Below are 27,831 nucleotides of genomic sequence, written 5' to 3'. Positions count from 1 at the left end.
GTGGGATACTTCGCCCTCACCTCCACTGGTCCTGGAATACTTGGCCCACACTTCCACTTGTTCTGGGAAACCAGGCCCTCACCTGCACTGGTCCTGGAATACTTGGCCCACACCTCCACTGGTCTTGGGTTACCTGGCCCCTCACCTCCACTGGTCCTGGGTTACCAGGCCCTCACCTCCACTGGTCCTGGGATACCTGGCCCTCACCTTCACTGGTCCTGGAATTGTTCGCCCTCACCTCCACTGACCCTGGGATATTTGGCCCACACTTCCACTGGTCCTGGATTACCAGGCCCTCACCTCCACTGGTCCTGGGTTACCAGGGCCTCACCTCCACTGGTCCTGGGTTACCAGGCCCTCACCTCCACTGGTCCTGGGATACCTGGCCCTCACCTTCACTGGTCCTGGAATTGTTCGCCCTCACCTCCACTGACCCTGGGATATTTGGCCCACACTTCCACTTTTCCTGGGATACTTGGCCCTCACCTCCACTGGTCCGGGGTTACCAGGCCCCTCACCTCCACTGGTCCTGGGTTATTTGACCCTCACCTCCACTGGTCCTGGGTTATCTGACCCTCACCTCCACTGGTCCTGGGTTACCTGGCCATCACCTCCACTGGTCCTGGGTTACTTTGTCCACACATCCACTGGTCCTGGGTTACCTGGCCCTCAACTCCACTGGTCCTGGGTTGCCAGGCCCTCAACTCCACTGGTCCTGGGTTACCAGGCCCACACCTCCACTGGTCCTGGGTTACTTGGCCCATAGTTTCACCAGTCCTGCGTCACGTGGCCCTCACCTCCACTGGTCCTGGGATACTTGGCCCTCAACTCCACTGGTCCTGCGATACTTGGCCCACACCTCTACTCGTCCTGGGTTACTTGGCCCACAGTTTCACCAGTCATGGGTCACCTGGCCCTCACCTCCACTGGTGCTGGGTTACCAGGCCCACACCTCCACTCTCCTGGGATACTTGGCCCTCACATCCACTGGTCCTGGGTTATCTGGCCCTCACCTCCACTGCTCCTGGGTTACCTGGCCCTCATCTCCACTGGTCCCGGATTACCTGGCCCTCACCTCCAGTGGTCCTGGGATACTTGGCCCACACCTCCACTGATCCTGCATTACCGGGGCCATACTTTCACTGGTCTTGGGTTACCTGGCCCTCACCTCCACTGCTTCTGGGTATCTCACTCAAGTGTGAGTCCAATCAGTGAATTGCAACCACTAGAGGGGGGAGCTTACCTGAACTCCATTTTTCTGCAGGGATTTTTGGGATTGTGTTCAAGAATAGAAACAATAACTGTTTGTCCCCTCCTTGCCCCAAGGGCTTTAAGACTAACTGTGGCACTCCTATTGCCACACTGGCTGAGACCACATAACTCAGGCATAAACTGGGCATCAAACCTGGACTTTCCTGGTCCAAGTGGTTTAGCTGCTCACCATCTTAATCAGTTTACCCATTGAGGAGCTGACTCAATGATTTAATGAATGTTTTAAGCTGAGTTCATAGCTTAATTTTCCAATGCAGCTGTCACTCACAATGACAAGTACCAGCTATGGCAGTTGGATTCCCTGGCCAGCCCAGGAGTACGGGAATACGCAGAGAGAGGCACTAATGCGACACTGACACAGGAGACAGAAAAAGCACAAAACAAGATGCACAGCATCACTGAGTTCTTCAAGGCATCAGCCATTCCAAGTGGGATAGGACAGAGATCAATTAAACTTACAGTCTACTCAACACACCCACTGGTAAGGAATTGGTCAAGCAATGTTTTTTGTATATCAGGTGGCATAAGAAGAGGGTACAGCCATTGGCAACTAGAACATGGACAGCTTGCTCACTAATTTGAGCCTGGGGTTGGTGGAAGCACAGAAACGCTTGGAGAAATTGTACTGAGGTGCCAATGGGGGTGGCACACAGCCCAGTGCAGATCTGCCCATCAATTTGTCTTTGTGCGCCTTTTAGATGCGCAATGTGGGCCTTGGGAACTACATATGAGATTTAATCAATGTTCCGATTAATGTTCAGACACCTCAAGCTGCTGATACTAACAAAATCTTGGTGTGCTGATTTAGAAGCTATCCACCAATGAGACAACAGTCCTAAAAATCAACCCTTTCCAAACCTCCAGGCCCACAGAAATTCAAACAGGACAAACCAGTGGCTGAGAAACAGACATAAATAGGATTGAGTTGCTTGAGCTTTGTGGGCAGGTTGCCACGGTTTGGGGGTATGTAGCCCAGGAGCTGTAGTTTGGACACTTCTGGCTTCTCTAAACGGACTGTCTAAATCTTAACCTGATACTTGAATTAGGCCAAATTCAGGTATTGGTAAATTAATTCAAAATTATCTAATTCTGATCACCTCAAGTTCAAAATTTGGCTTGATTCTGCCCTCTTGAGTATCCCTGATTATAATCTCTCAACCATTGGTGGCTGTGTCTTCAGTTGCCTAGGCCCTAAGCTCTGGAAATCCCTCCCTAAACCTCTCCGCCTCACTACCTCTTTCCTCCTTTAAGACGCTCCTTAAAGCCTATCTCTTTGACCAAGCTGTTGGTCACCTGCCCTAATTTCTCCTTGTGTGGCTCAGTGTCAAATTTTTTGTCTTTTTATACTCCTGTGAAGCCTTGGGGACGTTTTACTACGTTAAAGGTGCTATATAAATACAAGTTGTTGATTCCCATAACCCTGTCTCAGCAAGTGATGGTTAGGTATAGGTCTGACATGTACCTTTGAGCAATGTAGACGCCAAACCACAAAGAACGTTGAGTAATCTCTCCCTCAAATACAATTTGAATGCGTACTTTCCCTCCTTTTTAATGGCATTTTAAAGGAATCAAATAAAATAAATTGGGGGGTTGATGGGGGAGAGCTATTCTGAGGTGTTGTGCTAATGAGTGGTGGTATTGGGAGCTGTATCCTCTCACTGTGCTTTAGCTGTTGCTTATTCTTCAGCTGTCCTTCATGGTACGGATAGTCCCCAGTCCTGACTGGTTTGTTGGCAGCGACAGCATTATTCTGTGTGAGGGGAATCACTGGAAGGAGGAACTGACACTTGACCTTTACCCTTATGATGCTGGGACAGACAGCGGCTTCACTTTCTCTTCACCCAATTTTGCAACAGTTCCACAGGACAAAATAACAAAGGTAATAAATGTGACTTTCGACTGCATGTTTGTAATTAGATTTGGGGCGCAAAATGGAAGGAGCAATGGAAATATGTGAGAGAAAAAAGGGTCAACTGCCTCGCAATCTCCACAAAGAAACACACTGTACATGGCTGGTGGCCTCTGTAATTCCACTTTATTAAGAGATCACTCTCAGCTATTGTGAGTTGTATCATGTGACTGCTCTCATCACTCTCCACAAGGGTTCAAAGAAAGGGAGAAAAAAATCGATGAAACTACAATCATTCCAGCACAGGAGTACTTAGATAAAGTTTAAACGCATACCCAGAAACTTGGTGCCACTGAAGCCTCCCTACATTACAAGGACCTGGTTGCAACCGCTGGCATCATGATCCCCCAATGATACCCACCCACCAGCAGCCAGGTAATCACTTGGCAGAGGCAGAAAAGCAGTGACCATGAGGCACATCACCCAACATCCCACATATCTTTTTCCACGATGAAAAACTACATTAATAACATTACTATGAACTCTGGGCTCCATAATTTCACTGAGCGTGTCGGTCAACATTTGTTAAAACTCATCCATGATGAATCCGAATTCATCTTCATTGGTCTAAACCAATTACAAAGACACTTGCAGATTCAAATCCACTATTTATTCAAACCCATTCATTAGCCACGGCCAGGGACTTGTCAAGCTCCCATCTGAATGCTTGCAGCGAATCTTCACTCACTGCACGAGCCAACAACTTGTTCCAAAGGTCGATGACCCTCTGTGAAAAGAAAAAACCTCCTGACATCTAACCTAGTTCTTTGATTACGTACCTTATATGAATGTCCTCTGGTTCTTCCTGACCTATCTAATTCAAATAGTCTATCCACATGGACACAGTCCAATACTTTCATTCTTTAAAATACATCAAACAAATAGGCACTTTTCTAGAGTAAAAAGACAGCTCTCTAAAGACTATCATGCTGACTTTTAAACTAGGTATCAATCTAGTGGCCCTCCTCTGAACCTTTTCTAGCGCCTCTATATCATCAACAATGTGAGGGGACCAAAAATGGACACAATATTCTAGAGGTGGCCTAAACAAGGTCTTGTACAAGGACACTATCGTGCTTTTTATTTTATAGTGGATTGTCTGAGCAATACATCCTAATACTCTATTTGCTTTTGCTATAGCCTTGTGGCACTGGCTGTGAGCCTTTAGAGACTCATATGCTATATCACTTAAGTCTCTTTATCACTCAACAGATTTTAGTTAAGAGCCCTACATGGTATACCTATGTTTGGCATTAGCCCTACACACTACATTTGTTTACATTAAATGATAGCAAGGATGAGAGGCTTTAGTTAGGAGGACACTAAAGAAACTGGAATTTTCCATTAGAAGATGAAGAGGAGATCTGATAGAGAAAATTATGAGGGGCTCTGATAAGGTAAATTAAGAAAAACTATTTCTACTGGTCACTGAATTAGTAACTAGAGGACATAAGTTTAAAATCATCACCAAAGGATTGAAAGGAAAGGTTGGAGAATTTTATTTATGCAGAAGGTTGTTAGGACATGCAATGTTCTATCAGAAATAGTGAATGAAACAGAATCTAAAACAGCTTTTAATGTAGAAGTGGATAAATATTTGAAAAATAAAAAAACTTAAAAGGGTATGGGGAAAGAACAAATGAATGGGATTTAGTGGATTACTGTTTCAGAGCACTGGCACAAGCACGGTGGCCCAAGTGACCTTCTTCTGTGCTGTAAAATTCTATGATATGGGAAGATTTCTTCAGAACAACTTGAAAAGCAACATCAATAACACTGCAGGAAACTCTGGATTGCATAATCTCACTGAGAGTGCTGACCAACATTTATTAAAACTCATCCATGATGAATCCGAATTCATCTTCATTGACCTTAAACCATTCACAAAGACATTTGCAGATTCAAACCCATCATTCAGCCAAAGCCTCTCATTGATCCAAACTCATCAATCATCAGTTGTGGAAACCAGCTAGATCCAACCTCATTTTCCATGGCTCCAAATTTATTTGACAAGAATTCATAGAAAATAATTACAGGCATTACGTGACAAAATGTTTATGTTTTGAAAGCTGCAGAGGTTTCATTCTTGGATAATTCTAGTAACACCAGGTTTTAAATGTTTGCCTCTTCCAGATAACATCGGCTTTTCCCAATCATGGCGCTAATTCATTCTACTACCCCAGACTCAGACATCTCCCACTGATGGCACGAGTCACACTCCGGAAGCTAAAGAGGTGGCAGTCTGTAAAAACACCCTCTATCAAGTTAAACTTCATTCCTCGTGGCAGGGAAACAGAGAGGTTTTCAGGTAGGACAGTCCCGCTGTCTGGAGCTGCTTTTTTCTTGGTGACGGTGGGGTGTTTGCACGACCGGTTCTCAAAAAGTGCCCAGCCGGCAGCAACCCCAATATAAACCTGTGAGATTTGTTAGTGCCAACGCCCAGGGAGACCCGCATAGTGTCGCTTTGCACCACTTTATACTATAATCTCTTTACATATTTGGACAGTCTCAGCTCAGTTCCAAGTGGGTGTGAGGTGGCAGCACAAGATGACCCATAAATCACCTCAGTTGGGCACTCCCTCAAAGATTAATTAAAACTATCTGACTATTTGGCCCTTCAAAGCATGTATTAATGACGAAGGATTGCTAAATAAATGGCTCCTTCCAAATATGTAATGCGAACATCTAATGCCGAAGTTTAACGATGTTTCAACTACCATTCAATATAAGGAAAAATGCAACATTCCATTGTAGCACAACCTCCATTCTCCATTTTATTTTTGTTACCTAACTTCTTATACTGAGCATGTCATTTTAAGTCAGCCGCCAGCATGTCAGCTGTGACTCAGTGGTAGCTCCCTCTCATCTGAGTCAGACGGTTGTGGGCTCAAGTCCCACTTCAGAGACAAAATCTAGGCTGACAGTCCAGTGCTGTACTGAGGGAATGCTGCACTGTCAGAGCTGCAGCACGTCTTTCGGATAAGATGTTGAGCCGAGGCCCCGTCTGTCCTCTGTAAAAGCTATGGCACTATTGCAAGAAAAGATGGGGAGTTCTCCCATTGTCCTGGCCAACATTTATCCTTCGACCAACATCACAAAAACAGATTATCTGGTCATTATCACATTGCTGTTTGTGGGACCTTGCTGTGCACAGATTGGCTGTTGTGTTTCCTACATTACAGCAGTGACTACACTTCAAAAGTATTTCATAGCAGTAAAGCGCTATGGGACGTCCTGAGGTGGTGAAAGGTGCTATATAAATGCAAGTTTTTCTTTTAAGTGTCTTCTCCAAAATTTAGTTACTGGAAATGTATTTATCTAGGAAGTTCAATGGTCCACCTACACTCAGCAACAATGCACCCAAGTGGGGGGAACAGTATAACAGGATCTGTACAAAGTAGGCAGCACTTCTTGCATAATCTCTGGAGCTCCAGCTGGTTTATAATCACTGTACTGTGTCCCACAACATCCCACAGTCAGTAACCACATTCTCTGGACATGTGGTGCTTCAACAGAGCCCCTTTCTGGTCAGTGCTGAGATGGCTGATCTCAGCCAAGGAAAGAATATAGGTGGTGCAATTCACCTCAATGCCCCTGAGCCAGTGGAGGGGGAGGGGGGGAAATCAAACAATGACCACCTCCCCACACAAAGTGCCTGTGCACATTAGACAGGAACAGGTTGGGGCTCAGTTGCAATACCCTCCATAGTGCAATAGCCTGCTGCGCTCGCAGCCTAGGCTCATAAGAACATAAGAACATAAGAAATAGGAGCAGGAGTAGGCCAATCGGCCCCTCGAGCCTGCTCCGCCATTCAATAAGATCATGGCTGATCTGATCCTAACCGCCAATCTACTATCACAGAACCATCTCCTGAATCTAACAGAATTAGACACACGAAATAGGAGTAGGATCAGGCTACACGGGCCCGCTCCGCTACCCACAGGGCCATGTCCAATCCGAACCTAGACTCATGTCCAAATTCCTGCCCGCTCCCCGTAACCCTTAATTCCCTTTACTTCTAGGAAACTGTCTATTTCTGTTTTAAATTTATGTAATGATGTAGCTTCTACAGCTTTTTGGGGCAGCATATTCCATGGACCTACCACCCTCTGAGTGAAGTAGTTCCTCCTCATCTCAGTTTTGAAAGAGCAGCCCCTTATTCTAAGACTATGCCCCCTAGTTCTAGTTTCACCCATCATCGGGAACATCCTCCCCGCATCCACCCGATCCAACCCCTTCACAATCTTATATGTTTCAATAAGATCGCCTCTCATTCTTCTGAACTCCAATGAGTAGAGTCCCAATCTACTCAACCTCTCCTCATATGTCCATCCCCTCATCCCCGGGATTAACCGAGTGAACCTTCTTTGTACTGACTCGAGAGCAAGTATGTCTTTTCTTAAGTATGGACACCAAAACTGTATGCAGTATTCCAGGTGCGGTCTCACCAATACCTTGTACAACTGAAGCAATACCTCCCTATTTTTATATTCTATCCCCCTAGCAATGAAAGCCAACATTCCATTGGCCTTCTTAATCACTTGCTGCACCTGCATACTAACCTTTTGAGTTTTGTGCACCAGGACCCCCAGATCCCTTTGTACTTCAATACTTTCCAGTTTCTTGCCATTAAGATAATAACTTGCTCTACGATTTTTCCTGCCAAAGTGCATAACCTCACACTTTCCAGTATTGTATTCCATCTGCCAAATCTCTGCCCACTTACTCAGCCTGTCTATGTCCCCTTGCAGGTTTTTTATGTCCTCCTCACTCACTACTTTCCCTCCCATCTTAGTATCATCTGCAAACTTTGATATGTTACACTCGGTCCCCTCCTCCAAATCGTTAATATAGATTGTAAAGAGTTGGGGACCCAGCACTGACCCCTGCAGAACACCACTAGTTACTGATTGCCAGTCTGAGAATGAACCATTTATCCCAACTCTTTGCCTTCTGTTAGATAGCCAATCCTCTATCCATGCCAGAATATTACCCCCAATCCCGTGATTTTTTATCTTAAGCAATAATCTTTTGTGTGGCACCTTGTCAAATGCCTTTTGGAAGTCTAAATACACTACGTCCACTGGTTCCCCTTTATCCACCCTATATGTTACTTCCTCAAAGAACTCCAGCAAATTTGTCAAACATGACTTCCCCTTCATAAAACCATGCTGACTTTGTCCTATTAAATTATGATTATCCAAATGTCCTGTTACTGTCTCCTTAATAATTGACTCCAAAATTTTACCTACCACAGATGTTAGGCTAACCGGTCTATAGTTTCCAGCCTTCTGTCTACTGCCCTTTTTAAATAAGGGTGTTACATTAGCAGTTTTCCAGTCTGCCGGGACCCTTGCTGAGTCCAGGGAGTTTTGGAAAATTATTACCAATGCATCCACAATCCCTACCGCCACTTCCCTCAAGACCCTAGGATGTAAGCCATCAGGTCCAGGTGATTTATCCGCCTTGAGTCCCATTATTTTACCGAGTACCACTTCCTTAGTGATTTTGATCGTGTTTAGCTCCTCCCCCCCTATAGCCCCCTGTTTGTCCAGTGTTGGGATATTCTTAGTGTCCTCTACTGTAAAGACTGATACAAAATATTCATTCAGTGTTTTTGCCATCTCCATATTTCCCACCATTAATTTCCCGGTCTCATCCTCTAAGGGACCAACATTTACTTTAGCCACCCTTTTTCTTTTTATATAACTATAAAAACTCTTACTATCTGTTTTTATATTTTTTGCTAATTTACTTTCATAATCTATCTTCCCTTTCTTAATCAATCTTTTTGTTATTTTTTGCTCTCTTTTAAAGTTTTCCCAATCCTCCATCCTCCCACTAGATTTGGCTACCTTATATGCCCTTGTTTTTAGTCGAACACTATCCTTAATTTCTTTACTTAGCCACAGATGGCTGTCTTTTCTTTTACACCCTTTTCTTCTCAGTGGAATATATATTTTTTGGAAGTTGTAAAATAACTCCTTAAATGTACACCACTGATCATGTATCGTCTTACCCTTTAATCTATTTTCCCAATCCACTCTACTCAATTCCGCTCTCATACCTTCATAGTCTCCTTTATTCAAGCTTAGCACGCTTGTTTGAGATCCAACCTTCTCACCCTCTAATTGAATATGGAATTCAACCATCCAAGGGGATCCTTTAGTAGGACATTTTTAATTAATCCTGTCTCGTTACACAGAATGTCCACGTGGGTGTAGTATGGGATGGCTGCTAGCACGTTCTTTCTCTTTCTAACAATATTAGAACCTCATTATAATAAACTGCTCATTCTAAAGATATGGGGGGAAAATTGTCTCGCGTGCCCTTTGGGGCAATAACTTCACTGGGGAAGTTAGCGCCCCTGCGCCCAAAATTCAATGGTAGTGCCCCAAGCAGGAGGCGGGGCGCTACTGGAAGCGCTCCTCCTCCCTCTTGGAGCGCTCCTATTGTATATCACAGCGCTACATGAAGCAGCTCCATGAGTGTCAGCACGTAGCACCGTGGTACTGCAGGCTTCCCTTCCCTGATTAAAGGGGAGGGGCCTAGCGCAGGTGCACCGGGGCCCTGCTGGACCACCAGGGAGCAGGGTTGCAGCAAAAGAACTCGGCACTCAAGAGGAGTGCCAGGCTGCCCAATCACGACCGGCACCCCGCCTGAGGAGGTCTGAGGGGGCAGGGGCTGGCAGACGGCCCAAAAGAAAATGGCCGCCCGGCACCTGCCCTTTAATTATTGCCGCCCCGGCCGCAAAAACGTTCCCCATACCCTGTCAGACATAGCGTCCGGTGGTAGGTCAGGGGGCGCGAGCCAAGTTTGCAGCCGGGGCGTGAGCGGGGCTCTGCGCACGGTGATGACGCCATTGCCGGAGGCGCAGTTCTGCAGGGCGCTACCGGCTACCACCGTCGCTAACCTCCCGCTGAATTTTGCAGGAGGCGCTAACTGGAGGCACAAAGCAACCGAATTTTTACCCCATGAAGTATGAGCAAGAGAAAGACCTTTCAACAATCGAGCTCACCCTATTAATTAGATCCACAAATGCCTCCTGCATTGGCACCAAGTTGGTATCCCTCTGCGTCTGGTGAATCAGGAATCTGTCCAGTTCTAATCAGCTGGCCACACCTTAATGTCATCAGTAAATTTTCCAACATTGGTACAATATGTCCGTACATATCAATATGTAGAAAAAAATGGGGGTGAAAGTCCATGGGCTGTTTGCCGTAACTTTGCTGTACGAGCCACAGGAACCCCAGATAAATGGTGTAATTGGCGTTTATGCCAATTTTTTGCAATTTCCTCGATTCTTCCATACCTCAAAGTGATGGCGGGTGAACGGGAGTACCATCGTGGAATTTCAACCCCTTGTATCTGGCTTGTGTTTGTCACACTTCAGACAGCACACTTCAAAGTATCAAAATTATGAATAAAAGAGAAAGGCAGTCGCTTTCATGCTGGATTCTTCTGACCTAGAGCCGAAAAGTTACAATCTGTAAACTTCCCTCACCAACAACAACTAATCCATAAATGACCTATGGAAGTGCCGATTTACAATTATATTGACCATAAAGGGACAGGCCAAAGTAAACACAGCTGCTCTTTAGCATGAAAATAATACGCAGGGTACAGTATACCCTGTTATATGGTCAGGAGTGTGATGGAATATGCACCTAGCAGGACAAATGCAGCAGGCACTTGGGAACACCTTCACCTCCAAGTTCCTCTCCAAGTCACCACCCTGACTTGGAAATATATTGCCGTTCCTTCATAGTCACTGGGTCAAAATCCTGGAACTTCCTACCTAGCATCATTGTTGGAGTACTTTCACCACACGGACTGCAGCGGTTCAAGAAGAAAGCTCACCACCACCTACTCAAGGGCAACGAGGGATGGGCAATAAATGTTGGCCTTGACAGAGACACCCATAGCCCAAGAATGATTTTATTTTTTGAATGTTGTAATACTGCCATTGTTATAGCGTATCATCCCAATCTGTGCCACGAGAGAGTGGCTAGTTGCTGTCAATTGTGTTAGGAACAGAGGAACCAGACTGGAGCCCTGTGGAAGTCGATTAGGGGCAAAGTCTTTTTCATTTATTAACAGGCAGATCAATTTAGTTATGTACTCTAATTGCAGTATTGTTTCTAAAACTACTCTTATGGTCTCTGTACTCTTTGCATGCCCACAGATAATGTTCTCTAAAGTACTCAGACTAGCTGGTCTGCAGCTCAACATAAGAAATAGGAGCAAGAATAGGCCATTCGGCCCCTCGAGCCTGCTCCACCATTCAATAAGATCAGGCTGACCTTCTACCTCAACTCCACTTTCCTGCACTATCCCCATATCCCTTGATTCTGTTAATATCCAAAAATCTATCGATCTCTGTCTTAAATATACTCAACGACTGAGTCTCCACAGCCCTCTGTGGTAGAGAATTGCAAAGATTCACCACCCTCTGAGTGAAGAAATTTCTCCTCATCTCCGTCCTAAATGGCCGACCCATTATTCTGAGACTGTGACCCCTGGTTCTAGACTCCCCAGCCAGGGGAAACATCCTCCCTGCATCTACCCTGTCAAGCCCTGTAAGAATTTTGTATGTTTCAATGAGATCACCTCTCATTCTTCTAAACTCTAGAGAATATAGGCCTAGTCTACTCAATCTCTCCTCATTGGACAATCCCCCCATCCCAGGAATCAGTCTGGTGAATCTTCGTTGCACTCCCTCTATGGCAAGTAAATCCTTCCTTAGGTAAAGAGACCAGAACTGTGCACAATACTCAGGTGTGGTCTCACCAGGGCCCTATATAATTGCAGTAAGACGTCTTTACTCTTGTACATAAATCCTCTTGTAATAAAGGCTAACATACCATTTGCTATCCTAATTGCTTGCTGTACCTGCATGTTAACTTTCAGTGATTCGTGTACAAGGACACCCAGGTCCCTCTGAATACCAACATTTTCCACTCTCACCATTTAAAAAACTCTGCTTTTCTATTTTTCCTACCAAAGTGGATAACTTCACATTTCTCCACATTATATTCCATTTGCCATGTTCTTGCCCACTCACTTAGCCTGTCTTTATCCCCTTGAAGCCTCTTTGCATCCTCCTAACAACTTACATTCCCACCTAGCTTTGTATCATCAGCAAACTTGGATATATTACATTTGGTCCCTTCATCCAAATTGATGTAGATTGTGAATAACTGAGGCCCAAGCACTGATTCTTGCGGTACCCCACTAGTTACAGCCTGCCAACCCAAAAATAACTCGTTTATTCCTGTTTTCTGTCTGTTAACCAATCCTCAATTCATGCTAGTATATTACCTCCAATCCCATGAGCCCTAATTTTGTTTAATAACCCCTTGTGTGGCACCTTATCGAATGCCTTCTGAAAATGCAAATACACATCATCTACTGGTTCCCTTATCTATTCTGCTAGTTGCAACCTCAAAAATCTCTGACAGATTCGTCAAACATGATTTCCCTTTCATAAATCCATGTTGACTCTGCCCAATCCTATTATTTTCTGAAAGAAAATTGGCTGATGACAGTTACAGCGAGCAGCCCATGGACTTTCACCCCAAGTATTTTTCTATATATTGAGATGTACGCACATATTGTACCAATGCTGGGAAATTTGCTGATGATATTAAGTTATGGCCAGCTGACTATAACTGGACAGATTCTCCAGTCCTCTATTTATGGAGATGCTGAAAATATTGGCTTTTTGAGTGTATCCCATCTGGTCTGGGTGTCCTGTGGTTGTTCAATGCTTCAAAACACATGTATTAGGGAGCTCTACATATGTTGTAAATTCTGAGCCAGAATCATTGGACCTGGACAATGCCCAGAACTCTATTTGTGATTAATTTGACACAGCTGTAACTTCATGGTCTCCTGTAATACTGGTAGCAAACTTATCCCTTAATGAATTCATGTGGTTTTGAACATTGAATTTTGTAACATTACAAAATGTCCTGGGCAATCTCCTGCTGCTATCAGCGATCTATTTTTAAATTTCTTTTTGCCGCCACTGTAGCATTTTGTCTCCCTCTCCTCGTTAGGGTACAGTTCCACACGGCTCCTCTGATACCTCCTCCAAGTGCCCAGTCTTCATGTCTAGACAATGACTGATGCCAGGCTGCCTTATCACCAGGAGCATCACAGTCCAGTCAACAACAACAACTTGCATTTATATAGAGATGTGTTTATTTGCAACACCTAAAGCTCTGATTGGTCCCCTTGGAGGACAAGACACACCAGCAGTTTCTCTGGAATGTGTAATTAGATCCTCCCTGCCAACGTAATCAGTTACTCTGCAAAGTGTAATTCGAGCCATTCTGACTGCCTACTCCAGACAGAACAGAGCTCACTTGGAACGACAGTGCTCACCATTGCGGGTTAAGACCTTCTCCACCCCACCCCCGAACAAGTTCCTGACCTCCCACCACCACCGCCCAAGTTCCTGACCTCCTCCCACCACCCCCGCCAAAGTTCCTGACCTACTGTCCTCCCCACCCACGTTCCTGACCTACTCTCCCCCGCCCAAGTTCCTGACCTCCCACCACCCCCGCCCAAGTTCCTGACCACCTCCCACCACCCCCGCCCAAGTTCCTGACCTCCTCACACCACCCCCGCCAAAGTTCCTGACCTACTGTCCTCCCCGCCCACGTTCCTGACCTACTCTCCCCCGCCCAAGTTCCTGACCTACTCCCCCCCGTCCAAGTTCCTGACCTACTCTCCCCCCCCGCCCACATTCCTGACCTACTCCCCCCCCCGTCCAAGTTCCTGACCTACTCTACCCCCCCGCCCACGTTCCAGACCTACTCTCCCCCCCCCCGCCCACGTTCTTGGCCTTCTCCCCAAGTTTCTGACATTCTCCGCCCCCCCCCCCCCAGCCCAAGTTCCTGACCTTCGCTCGCCTAAGTTTCTGACCTCCTCCCCCCTTCACCTGAGTTCCTGTCCTTCTCCCCCCCCCCACCCTGGCTTCCTGATCACCTTCCCCCACCGCACCCCCCCACCTGGGTTTCTTACCTTCTCCCCCTGCCCAAGTTCCTCCTCCACGGATTAATGACCTTACCCCCCCCCCCAACAAGTTCCTGATCTTCCGACCCGCTCTCCGCCCCCCCCTCCCCCCCATAGTTGGGGCATTCTGTGTGGGCCACGGATTGGTAACAGGTTATTGGGTATGAAGTGAACAGTGACAATGTCGTGACTTCCGGATTTACAATCTGGATCACGTTCTCACTCTCAACACCACCCCCTCCCCTTTAGACCTGTATCACAATCTTCCACCATTTCCACTGTGCTCTCCATACCTTTACCCTCTCCCCCACGAGTTCCTGACCTCCTCTCTACCCCCTCCGATTCCCCCTCACTCCCTCCGATACCCTCTCTTGCCCCCTCCCATTCCCTCTCCCTCCGATTCCTCTCTCCCTCCAATACCCCCTCTCCCACTGATCCCCTCTCCCTCCGATCCCCTCTCTCTCTAATCCCCTTTCCCCAATTTCCTCTCACCCCCTCCCCTCTGCTCCCTCCAATCCCGCCTCTCTCTCCCCCTCCAATGCCCCCTCTCTCTTTCCGATCCCTTCTCCCTCCAATCCCCCTTCCCCGATTCCCTCACCCCTCCCCCTCCAATTTCACCCTTTCCCTCCGATCCCCTCTCCCTCTGATCTCCCCTTTCCCCGATTCCCTTTCCCCGATGCCCCCTCTCCCTCCGATTCCCACTCTCTCCCCATCCCCCTCTCTCCCTCCGATACCCCTCCCTCTCTCCCACTCTTTCCCTCCGATCCCCCCTCTCCCTCTGATCCCTTCACCCCCTCCCCCACTCTCTCCCTTCAATACCCTTTCTCACTCCCTCCCTCCCCTCTCTCCATCTGATCCCCTCTTCCTCCGATCACCACTCTCTCCCACGATTCCCACTTTCCCCCTCCCTCCGCCTTTCCCTCCCTCTCTCCCACTCTCCCTCCGATCCCCCCTCTCCCTCCGATCCCCTCACCCCTCCCCCACTCTCCCTTCAATTCCCCCTCCCTCCCTCTGATCCCCTCTCCCTCCGATCCCCTCACCCCCTCCCCCACTCTCTTCCTTCAATTCCCCCTCCGATCCCCTCACCCCCTCCCCCACTCTCCCTTCAATTCCCCCTCTCTCCCTCTGATCCTCTCTCCCTCCGATCCCCTTACTCTCTCTCCCTTCAATTCCCCCTCCCTCCCTTCAATTTCCCCTCCCTCCCCTCTCTCCCTGATCCCCTCCCTCCAAACCCTCCCCCCCTCCCCCACTCTCTCCCTTCAATTCCCTCTCCCTCCCCTCTCTCTCCATCTGATGTCCTCTCCCTCGATTCCCACTTTCCCCCTCTCCCTCCGATCCCCTCTCTCCCCCCGATCCCTTCTCTCCCTCTCTTTCTCTTCCCTCTCTCTCTCTCCGATCCCTCTCTCTCTCTCCCTCCGATCCCCCCTCTCTCCCTCCGATCCCCCCTCTCTCCCTCCGATCCCCTCACCCACTCTCTCTCTGATTCCCTCTCAATCCTCTCTTCTCCCCACGGATCCAATGACCTGCCTTGTCCCACGGAGCTGAACAAAGTACGGCCCACACTTCACTGTCGCCGCAACTGTGGAGTACTGCGCACGCGCGGAATGGCCTCGGTGACATCGCGCGTGCGCAGTAGGGATCGGTGCGCGTGCACCAAAGGGGCGGGACCGGCCGCGCGCATGCGCAGAAGGACACAAAATGTTTGCGCAAATGAATACTTTGTTGTTTATATAGCGCCTTTAACACAGTAAAACGTCCCAAGGCACTTCACAGGAGTGTTATCAGACAAAATTTGAAAACGGGCCACATAAGAAGATATTAGGACAGGTGACCAAAAGCTTGGCCCAAGAGGTAGGTTTTAAAGAGTGCAGTCCTGTCCTCACCTGATGCCGGTACACACAAGCACCTTCTCGCAGAAGTCACTGGATAGCAATCGGTAGTGGAAATCCTGGTTGATTCTTTCCTCCTCTTTAACCCAGATGGGCCAAAACCAATTGTTGTGGCTACATGACTGGGAGCAGCTAACCCAGTGCTGGCCAGGAATTGAACCTGATTACGTATATCTTCTTATCTATCTATATATATAAAGCGGTACTTCTGTCATTCTGTCATTCTGTCTGTCATTCTGTCTGTCATCGCCTGTGCGTCTGTCGGGCTATGCGCTCGAAAGTTACAGGGCGTACCTATGCGCGCGTTACCTCCAAAGAACGCTTACGCTTCCAGTACGGTTTTAAGCGTATTTACTTTTCGGTCGGACGAAAATTGTTCGCGCCTTATGCAAAAAACCTTCAAAATTAAACTCATTATCTGCTAGCATTGATTGACTGACATCAAGGTTCCACCAATCCTGTTCCGTCACGATTGACCAATCCTACAGTACGGTCCCCTGATGGTTGGCCAATCGGTGTGTGTGTGGGCGGGACTATTCGTTTTCATCTCGGGGATGTGCCAGCCATTGTTTCACTACCAGCTCTGACTTCAGCTTCCAGCTCAAATGACAAGTGGCAGCATGGTGGCATAGTGGTTAGCACTGTTGCCTCACAGCTCCAGGGACCCGGGTTCGAATCCGGCCTCGGGTGACTGTCTGTGTGGAGTTTGCACATTCTCCCCGTGTTTGCGTGGGTTTCCTCCGGGTGCTCCAGTTTCCTCCCACAGTCCAAAGATGTGCAGGTTAGGTTGATTGGCTATGATAAAATTGACCCTTAGTGTTAGGGGGATTAAATACGTGGGGTTACGGGGATAGGGTGGGATATGTGTTGGTGTAGGGGTTACGGGGATCGGGGGTGGGATATGTGTCGGTGCAGGCTCGATGGGCCGAAATGGCCTCTATCTGCACTGTGAGGTTTCTGTGATTTCTGTGATTTCTGTGACTTCAGCTTCCAGCTAAAACTACTTTGAAAGTTAGTATCTCTTTTAAAAATAACATAAGATTTACCAAAAACGTTTTATAAGTACTTTCACTTTCATTTTTCAAGCTTTTAAAAGGTAGACAGATAGGGACACAGACAGGGCCCTAAAGCCTGCCACTCGATTTAAAATGTTGCCCAGCACCAGATTCACAAAGGGACACAGACAGGGCCCCAAAGCCTGGCACTCGATTTAAACCGCCTGCCCCAAAACAGCCCTGGCAACGCCGGGCTCTCCAGCTAGTCTTATATATATAAATCGGTACTTCTGTCTGTCTGTCTGTCATTCTGCCATTCTGTCTGTCATCGCCTGTGCGTCTGTCGGGCTATGCGCTCGAAAGTTACAGGGCGTACCTACGCGCGCGTTACCTCCAAAGAACGCTTACGCTTCCGAGACGGTTTTAAGCGTATTTACGTTTCGGCCGGGCTAAAATCGCGCCCGCGGTATCCCAAAAACCTTCAACGTTCCGCTCATTAGCATCTCATTATCCGCTCATTAGCGACAGAGTGACCTCGAGCTCGACCAATCGTACGCCGGGTTGCTGGCGCATGCCGCCGGGCCAATCGGTGCGTGTGTGGCCGGGCCTTATCGTTCTGAACCGAGGTGAGTCGCCGCCATCTTGATTCCAAACTTTTCCTTTCTTTTTCCCCGCTTTCTGCGTCTTTAAAAAAAACGTTGCTTTTAAAACACATATTGTTTTAAAAAAAAATGATTTAGAAAGTAATTAACTTATCTAATCTCATTAATTTTCCTACCTTTCCCCGTTTTTCCAGGTAGGCCTAAAAGCCTCGGCATCTCCTCTGCACCCACGCCCGAGCTAGGCACCTCCCGGCCCCACTCGAAGGCTGGAGGGCCGAGCCTCAGCCCAGCGCCGCTAGGGTGCGCGCGCAGCAGGAGCTGAGACACGGCGTCTCTCTCTGGCTCGGCCGGGGGGCGGGGCTTGCTGAGCGTCCAGCGTTACCCTGGCAACCGGGCCCGCCGGACGTCTCGCACAGCCGCAATCGGCGGTCTTCACCTCGGGGGGGGGGGGGGGCCGCGACCCTCGGGGGGGGCCGCGACCTTCGGGGGGGGGGCCGCGACCCTCGGGGGGGGGGGCCCGCGCGCACAGCAGGAGCAGCTGAGATGCGGCGTCTCTCTGGCTTGGCCGGGGGGGCGGGGCTTGGTCAGCATCATGGTTACCCTGGCAACCGGGCCCGCCGGCCGAGCCAGAGAGAGACGCCGCGTCTCAGCTCCTGCTGCGCGCGCAATCGGCGGTCTTCACCTCGGGGGGGGCCGCGACCCTCGGGGGGGGGGGCCCCGCCCTCCCTTCCCCCCCCTTTCTCCCCCCCTCCCTTCCCCCCCGCCCTCCCTTCCCCCCCCCGCCCTCCCTTCCCCCCTCCCCTCCCTTCCCCGCCCTCCCCTCCTCCCCCTCCCCCGCCCTCCCCTCCTCCCCCTCCCCCCCTCCCCCTCCCCTCCCCCCTCCCCTCCCCCCTCCCCTCCCCTCCCTCTCTTCCCCCCCAGTCGCTCTCTCTCTTCCCCCCAGTCGCTCTCTCTCTTCCCCCAGTCGCTCTCTCTCTTCCCCCCAGTCGCTCTCTCTCTTCCCCCCAGTCGCTCTCTCTCTCTCTTCCAACAACAACATGCCCTCGAAAAAGCCTCGGCACCGCCGGGCACTTCAGCTAGTTATATATAATCAAAGACACAGATGAATTGTCGATATAATGAGATGTACTACTCCACAATTATTTGTCTGCTTTGACAGGCAAACAAATTTACATGCAGTCAGATTCATATAACCATTTATACTGTGGAACTGCTTGCAGTGGAAGCTGTCCTGTGTTAGGTTGCAGATGCCTGGATTCCAAATTTATCCTGTTCTACGATGGGATGAATTTGCACGTGCTCAGTTGCTCCAAAGTCGCATTGGTGGCTTTACCATTTCTGTTGCTCACCTTCCCTGATGTTGCCAGAATGTCGGTACAGGCCAGCAATGTTAACATCTGGCCTGTAACCAAGGTAAAATCATGGTGTTATTATTAGCCATCACTACTGGTGATGTTTTCCCCTTGGAGGCGGAGAACAAAACCGCTCAGAATCAGTGCTGTTAACGGCCCAGAAATTCGGGTCGGGGGCTTCCCGCGGGTGCAAGCCCCCAACCTGCACTTACCTTGCGCGCCGGCAGTTGAGCTGTAGGGCCCCGTGGAATTCCGATCCGGGGCCTGCTCCAGCTCCCGCCGCGCAGTGCTTGCATGTCCCAGGGGCGCAGTTAGTTTGATGCGTCCCCTGGGATCACGTGGGCCATGGGCAGCCAATCGGAGGAGGGAAATGCCCATTCATGAGATTGACAGGAAGAGCTGTCAAAAATTATAAATACTATGGGCCCCAAAATAGCAGTAAACCTTCAAATAATTTTTTTTTTAAATCACACTTTTTAAATAAACTAAAAATTACATTAAATAACTATTTTAAACAATTTAAATTTTTGAAAAAAATAATTTTATATTCTAACGGGGCTAAAAATACACTTACCTTGCTTTAAAATATTTAAAAATAATAAACCTGTGGAAAAAATGTTTTAATTTTAATTAACTGACCACTTACCTTACATAAGAACATAAGAAATAGGAGCAGGAGTAGGCCAATCGGCCCCTCGAGCCTGCTCCGCCATTCAATAAGATCATGGCTGATCTGATCCTAACCGCCAATCTACTATCACAGAACCATCTCCTGAATCTAACAGAATTAGACACACGAAATAGGAGCAGGATCAGGCTACACGGCCCCTGGGCCCGCTCCGCTACCCACAGGGCCATGTCCGATCCGAACCTAGACTCATGTCCAAATTCCTGCCCGCTCCCCGTAACCCTTAATTCCCTTTACTTCTAGGAAACTGTCTATTTCTGTTTTAAATTTATGTAATGATGTAGCTTCTACAGCTTTTTGGGGCAGCATATTCCATGGACCTACCACCCTCTGAGTGAAGTAGTTCCTCTTCATCTCAGTTTTGAAAGAGCAGCCCCTTATTCTAAGACTATGCCCCCTAGTTCTAGTTTCACCCATCATCGGGAACATCCTCCCCGCATCCAACCGATCCAACCCCTTCACAATCTTATATGTTTCAATAAGATCGCCTCTCATTCTTCTGAACTCCGATGCGTAGAGTCCCAATCTACTCAACCTCTCCTCATATGTCCATCCCCTCATCCCCGGGATTAACCGAGTAAACCTTCTTTGTACTGACTCGAGAGCAAGTATGTCTTTTCTTAAGTATGGACACCAAAACTGTATGCAGTATTCCAGGTGCGGTCTCACCAATACCTTGTACAACTGAAGCAATACCTCCCTATTTTTATATTCTATCCCCCTAGCAATGAAAGCCAACATTCCATTGGCCTTCTTAATCACTTGCTGCACCTGCATACTAACCTTTTGAGTTTTGTGCACCAGGACCCCCAGATCCCTTTGTACTTCAGTAATTTCCAGTTTCTTGCCATAAGATAATAACTTGCTCTATGATTTTTCCTGCCAAAGTACATAACCTCACACTTTCCAGTATTGTATTCCATCTGCCAAATCTCTGCCCACTTACTCAGCCTGTCTATGTCCCCTTGCAGGTTTTTTATGTCCTCCTCACTCACTACTTTCCCTCCCATCTTAGTATCATCTGCAAACTTTGATATGTTACACTCGGTCCCCTCCTCCAAATCGTTAATATAGATTGTAAAGAGTTGGGGACCCAGCACTGACCCCTGCGGAACACCACTAGTTACTGATTGCCAGTCTGAGAATGAACCATTTATCCCAACTCTTTGCCTTCTGTTAGATAGCCAATCCTCTATCCATGCCAGAATATTACCCCCAATCCCGTGATTTTTTATCTTAAGCAATAATCTTTTGTGTGGCACCTTGTCAAATGCCTTTTGGAAGTCTAAATACACTACGTCCACTGGTTCCCCTTTATCCACCCTATATGTTACTTCCTCAAAGAACTCCAGCAAATTTGTCAAACATGACTTCCCCTTCATAAAACCATGCTGACTTTGTCCTATTAAATTATGATTATCCAAGTGTCCTGTTACTGTCTCCTTAATAATGGACTCCAAAATTTTACCTACCAGCCTTCTGTCTACTGCCCTTTTTAAATAAGGGTGTTACATTAGCAGTTTTCCAGTCTGCCGGGACCCTTGCTGAGTCCAGGGAGTTTTGGAAAATTATTACCAATGCATCCACAATCCCTACCGCCACTTCCCTCAAGACCCTAGGATGTAAGCCATCAGGTCCAGGTGATTTATCCGCCTTGAGTCCCATTATTTTACCGAGTACCACTTCCTTAGTGATTTTGATCGTGTTTAGCTCCTCCCCCCCTATAGCCCCCTGTTTGTCCAGTGTTGGGATATTCTTAGTGTCCTCTACTGTAAAGACTGATACAAAATATTCAGTGTTTTTGCCATCTCCATATTTCCCACCATTAATTTCCCGGTCTCATCCTCTAAGGGACCAACATTTACTTTAGCCACCCTTTTTCTTTTTATATAACTATAAAAACTCTTACTATCTGTTTTTATATTTTTTGCTAATTTACTTTCATAATCTATCTTCCCTTTCTTAATCAATCCTTTTGTTATTTTTTGCTGTCTTTTAAAGTTTTCCCAATCCTCTATCCTCCCACTAGATTTGGCTACCTTATATGCCCTTATTTTTAGTCGAATACTATCCTTAATTTCTTTACTTAGCCACGGATGGCTGTCTTTTCTTTTACACCCTTTTCTTCTCAGTGGAATATATATTTTTTGGAAGTTGTAAAATAACTCCTTAAATGTACACCACTGATCATGTATCGTCTTACCCTTTAATCTATTTTCCCAATCCACTCTACTCAATTCTGCTCTCATGCCTTCATAGTCTCCTTTATTCAAGCTTAGCACGCTTGTTTGAGATCCAACCTTCTCACCCTCTAATTGAATATGGAATTCAACCATCCAAGGGGATCCTTTACTAGGACATTTTTAATTAATCCTGTCTCGTTACACAGGACCAGATCTAAGGTTGCTTGCCCCCTGGTCGGTTCAGTTACATACTGCTCAAGAAACCCATCCCTAATACACTCAATGAACTCATCCTCAAGGCAGCCCTGCCCAATTTGATTTGTCCAATTAATATGATAGTTAAAATCCCCCATAATTATAGATGTTCCCTTATTACAAGCCTCAACTATTTCCTGATTGAAACTCCGTCCAACAGAGTTGCAACTGTTCGGAGGCCTATAGACTACGCCCACTAGTGTTTTTTTCCCCTTATTATTCCTTACCTCCACCCAAACTGTTTCATTATCCTGATCTTTTGACCCAATATCATTTCTCTGTATTACAGTGATTCCTTCCTTTATTAACATAGCCACCCCACCTCCCCTTCCTTCCTGCCTGTCCTTCCTGATCGTTAAATAACCTGGTATGTTTAATTCCCAGGCATTGTCACCCTGCAGCCATGTTTCTGTAATGGCCACAAGATCATACCCATATGTAGTTATTTGTGCCATTAACTCGTCTATTTTGTTACGAATGCTACGTGCATTCAGATGGAGAACTTTCAAATATGTTTTGTGACACTTAGTTCCTGCTTTTGCCCTTTTTATTACTTTACCTTTTACTCCATACCTTCTGCCCCTTCCTGACACGCTCTGGTTTTTAATTTCCCCACTGCTACCTAAGTCTATGACCTTCTCTGTTGTCATTTTTATTATTTGCTCTCTAGGAACCCCCCCCCGACTAGTTAGTTTAAAGCCCTCTCTACAGCCCTAGTTATATGATCCGCCAGGACTCTAGTCCCAGCACTGGCCAAGTGAAGCCCGTCCCAACGGAACAGCTCCCTCCTGCCCCAGTACTGGTGCCAGTGTCCCAGGAAGCAAAACCCATTTCTCCCACACCAGTCTTTGAGCCACGCATTTAACTCTCTAATTTTATTTGTCCTAGCCAAATTCGCTCGTGGCTCAGGTAATAATTCCCTTGAGGTTCTGTTTTTTAATTTGACCCCTAGCTGCTCATACTCCTTTAACAGAACCGGCATCCTAGTCCTATCTACGTCGTTTGTACCAACATGGACCACGACAACTGGATCCACCCCCTCCCACTGCAAGTTTCTTTCCAGCCCAGAGGAGATGTCCTTAACCCTGGCACCGGGTAGGCAACACAGCCTTCGGGACTCTCGCTCTTGGCTGCAGAGAACTCTATCTATCCCCCTAATAATACTATCCCCTACCACTACAACATTTCTATTTACTCCCCCCTCTTGAATGGCCCCCTGTTCCACGGTGCTGTGGCCAGGTTGCTCATCCTCCCTGCAGTCCCTGCTCCTGTCCCCACAGGGAGTAAGAACCTCGAACCTGTTGGACAAGAGCAAGGGCTGCGGCGCCTCCAGCTCTCCCTCCTGGATCCCCGTACCTGCCTCACTCGTAGTCACACCGTCCTGTCCCTGACTATGGGCTACATCTGAATTAATTAACTTTATAGGTGTGACCACCCCCTGATACACAGAGTCCAGGTACTTCTCCCCCTCCCTGATGTGTCACAGTGTCTGAAGCTCAGACTCCAGCTCATCAACACGGAGCTGGAGTTCCTGTAGCAGCAGACACTTGTCACAGACGTAATCACCGTGAGCCTCAATGGGGTTCACCGGCTCCCACATCTCGCAACAGTAACACATCACCTGCTCCATTCTATGTAATTAATTAAATTTTTTATTGTTAGTTATGGACACCCTCTGCCCGATTTTAGATGCTAGTATCCCCTTTAATTAATTGGATTTAAATTAAATCAATCCCTCTAGTTACACCAGTTAAATGGTTTACCAACAGTCACTCTGCACCAGAAAGGCCTTATTAACTACAACCCACAGAGTTAAAGTTTGAAAAGAGCACCTAACACCCCACTTACCGTAACTCACACTTATCACAGAAATCACAGAAACCCCACAATGCAGATAGAGGCCATTTCGGCCCATCGAGCCTGCACCGACACATATCCCACCCGATCCCCATAACCCCTACACCAACACATATCCCACCCTATCCCCGTAACCCCACGTATTTAATCCCCCTAACACTAAGGGTCAATTTATCATAGCCAATCATCCTAACCCGCACATCTTTGGACTGTGGGAGGAAACTGGAGCACCCGGAGGAAACCCACGCAAACATGGGGAGAATGTGCAAACTCCACACAGTCACCCGAGGCTGGATTCGAACCCGGGTCCCTGGCGCTGTGAGGCAACAGTGCTAACCACTATGCCACCGTGCTGCACTTACCCAAACTCACAGCACTCTTTGATGACTCGCACTAGGACTGGTCTTTTTATACTGTTTGTTTGTTTACAGCCAAATGAGTCACCCCTGCTGATTGGTTAGAAAACTGGTTTCCACTGCCTGCTGTGCCAATTTACTCCTACTGCAGTGTAACCTTGTTTTACTCTTACGCCTGCTTTTTAAATGTGTAAATCCTGCAGGCTTATCCTCACGGAAAAACCTGTAAAAAAAACGTAAGTTCAAAGCGCACGCGCAGACTCCCGCGCGCACGCGTTCGACCTCTGAACCCCTGCTTTCAGAGGAACGGAAGTGCCGGTTTCCCGCGCATGCGTGCAAGAAACCAGCACTTCCATCGGGCCCACGCATGAGTACCCCGTGCATACTCACCCGTGGAGACCCGAATTTCTGGGCCATTAATGAGTGTAATAAAATAAGCACAACGGTATTGTGACAGTTTTCACAGGTAGTGTGATGGAGGAATGCATGTCTCCACAGTTGTATTGCACATACCTACAGATGGCCAAGAACTGAGGTGTTACACCACAGACGTGTCATAGAATCATAGAATTTTACAGCACAGAAGGAGGCTACTCGGCCCATCGTGTCTGTGCAGGCTCTTTGAAAGAGCTAACCAATTAGTTTCATTCCCTTGCCCTTTCCCCGTAGCCTGCAAATTTTTCCTTTTCAAGTATATATCCAATTGCCTTTTGAAAGTTACTATTGAATTTGCTTCCACCACCCTTTCAGGCAGTGCATTCCAGATCATAACAACTCATTGCGTAAAAAAATTCTCCTCATCGCCCCCCCCCGCCCGCCCCCCGCCCCAATTCTTTTGCCAATTACCAAAGGTAAATCGTGCCTGACTAATCTACTGGAATTTTTTGAGGATGTAACTGGTAAAATAGATAAGGGAGAACCAGTGGATGTGGTGTATTTGGACTTTCAGAAGGCTTTCGATAAGGTCCCGCGTAAGAGATTAGCATGTAAAGTTAAGGCACATGGGATTGGGGGCAAGGTATTGACTTGGATGGAGAACTGGTTGGCAGACAGAAAGCAAAGAGTTGGAATAAACGGGTCTTTTTCCGAGTGGCAGGCAGTAACTAGTGGGGTACCGCAGGGATCGGTCCTTGGACCCCAGCTATTCACAATATATATTAATGATCTAGACAAGGGAACTAGATGTAATATCTCCAAATTTGCAGACGACACAAAGCTGGGTGGGCGTGTGTGCTGTGAGGAGGATGCCGTGAAACTCCAGTATGATTTGGACAGGTTGGGTGATTGGGCAAAAGCATGGCAGATGCAATATAACGTGGATAAATGTGAGGTTATCCACTTTGGTGGCAAAAACAAGAAGGCAGATTATTATCTGAATGGCAATAGATTGGGAGAAGGGGAAGTGCAACGAGACCTGGGTGTCCTTGTGCACCAGTCGCTGAAGGTAAGCATGCAGGTGCAGCAGGCGGTTAAGAAGGCAAATGGTATGCTGGCCTTTATAGCGAGAGGATTCGCGTACAGGAGCAAGGATGTCTTGCTGCAGTTATACAGGGCCTTGGTGAGACCACATCTTGAGTATTGTGTGCAGTTTTGGTCGCCTTATCTGAGGAAGGATGTTCTTGCCATGGAAGGAGTTCAGCGAAGATTCACCAGGCTGATACCTGGGATGGCAGGAATGACGTATGAGGAGAGATTGGGTCGATTGGGCTTGTACTCGCTGGAGTTTAGAAGAATGAGAGGGGATCTCATTGAAACTTATAAAATTCTGACAGGACTGGACAGACTAGATGCAGGAAGGATGTTCCCGATGGTCAGGGGTCACAGTCTAAGGATAAGGGGTAGGCCATTTAGGACAGAAATGAGGAGGAATTTCTTCACCCAGAGAGTGGTGAACCTGTGGAATTCTCTACCACAGAAGGCAGTAGAGGCCAATACATTAAATATATTCAAGAAGGAGTTGGATATATTTCTTAAGGCTAAAGGGATCAAGGGGTATGGGGAGAAAGCAGGGACCGGGTACTGAATTTGGATGATCAGTCATGATCGCATTGAATGGCGGAGCAGGCTCGAGGGGCCGAATGGCCTACTCCTGCTCCTATCTTCTATGTTTCTATGTTTTAAATCTGTGTCCTCTGGTTACTGACCCTCCTGCCAGTGGAAACAGTTTCTCCCCATCTACTCTATCAAACCCTTTCTAATTTTGAACACCTGTATTAAATCCCCCCTTAACTTTCGCTGCTCAAAGGAAAACAATCTATTTCACTGCATACTTGATCATGTCAGTTGGGCAGTTGCCCTTATAATAGTGGGTTGCTGTGCTGGTGGGTTGCTGTGCTGGTGGGTTGCTGTGCTGGTGGGTTGCTGTGCAGATGGGTTGCTGTGCTGGTGGGGGTTACATTTTGTGGTGAATGAGCCTCCAAGGACAGCTTCACACTGATTTCTATTTGGTCTTACCTTTACTTACAGAAACCCCTCTGGATTGTGAGGTTTCCACCTGGTCCTCTTGGGGCCTGTGCAACAGAGAATGCAGTCCGTTTGGTACCAGGCGCAGGACACGTTTTATCCACACAAAGCCTTCCAGCAGCGGAGCTCCATGCCCGGAGCTGGAGCAGGAGAGGAAGTGCATTCCCAGGAACTGTTTCTGGTGACATCTTTAGATGTGTGACTGACAGTGTTGCTGTTGGATGACAACATTTTCAGTCCTGTAGGTCACAGTTAAGAGTTTGTACCAGTGACTGTGATTACATAAGAATTTTTAGGAACAGAAGGAGGAGCCAACAAGCCTATTTCTTTTTGCTTGTTCTTAATGCTTTCCCACCCATCTCTCACCATGTCCCTCAATCCCTTCTCCAGATACACAATTAAATGTATTTTAAACCCATGTGTATTGTCTGCTTCAATGGCCTTCTCTGATAATTTATTCCACAAGTTTCTTGGATGAAATGTTATGCCTGACATCCCTTATTACTACGTGCCCCCTAAGTGTTAACTTGTATCCCTTGGTTCTTGAACCCTTTGTAATTGTGAACAATTTGCCTGAAACAATATCTTGAAAAACATTGAAAATTTCAGTTAGCTCAGCTCAAAGTCTCCTCTTTATCATCCAAACGTAAACATGTTTGTCTGAGTCCTGGCCAATATTTATCCCTCAATCAACCACATTGCTGTTTGTGGGAGCTTGCTGTGCGCAAATTGGCTGCCGCGTTTCCTACATTACAACAATGACTACAGTTCAAAAAGTACTTTTCAGCCTTGCCCACCTTGAAGAAGTTCTGCTCTTCTCTCCGACGGGAGTTCCGTTTGTCTATTCAGCCTTGTGCTTCCAACATGTCTTCCTTTTTCTTCAACCGAGGATTCCCCTCTACAGTGGTTGACACCATTCTATTTCCCGCACTTCTGCTCTCACCCTTTCCCCTCCCTCCCAGAACCACGATAGGGTTCCCCTTGTCCT

At 47.4% G+C, this 27,831-nt stretch overlaps 1 protein-coding gene across 1 annotated transcript; it reads left to right on the top strand.

The window, feature by feature from the left end:
• The first annotated feature begins 901 nt into the window (after positions 1–901).
• On the top strand, positions 902–27,255 carry LOC147113822 (spondin-2-like). The gene is made up of 5 exons (XM_085996167.1): positions 902–929; positions 1,530–1,753; positions 2,960–3,151; positions 5,315–5,489; positions 26,847–27,255. The coding sequence occupies exons 1-5, from the start codon at positions 902–904 to the stop codon at positions 27,026–27,028; spliced, it is 801 nt and encodes a 266-aa protein (XP_085852293.1). The 3' UTR covers positions 27,029–27,255.
• Positions 27,256–27,831: the final 576 nt, after the last annotated feature.

This window comes from Somniosus microcephalus, chromosome 8, assembly GCF_052327205.1.
Source record: "Somniosus microcephalus isolate GS21.2 chromosome 8, FLI_Smic_1.0, whole genome shotgun sequence".
Taxonomy (NCBI): domain Eukaryota; kingdom Metazoa; phylum Chordata; class Chondrichthyes; order Squaliformes; family Somniosidae; genus Somniosus; species Somniosus microcephalus.
This window is presented reverse-complemented; position numbering and strand designations above follow the sequence as displayed.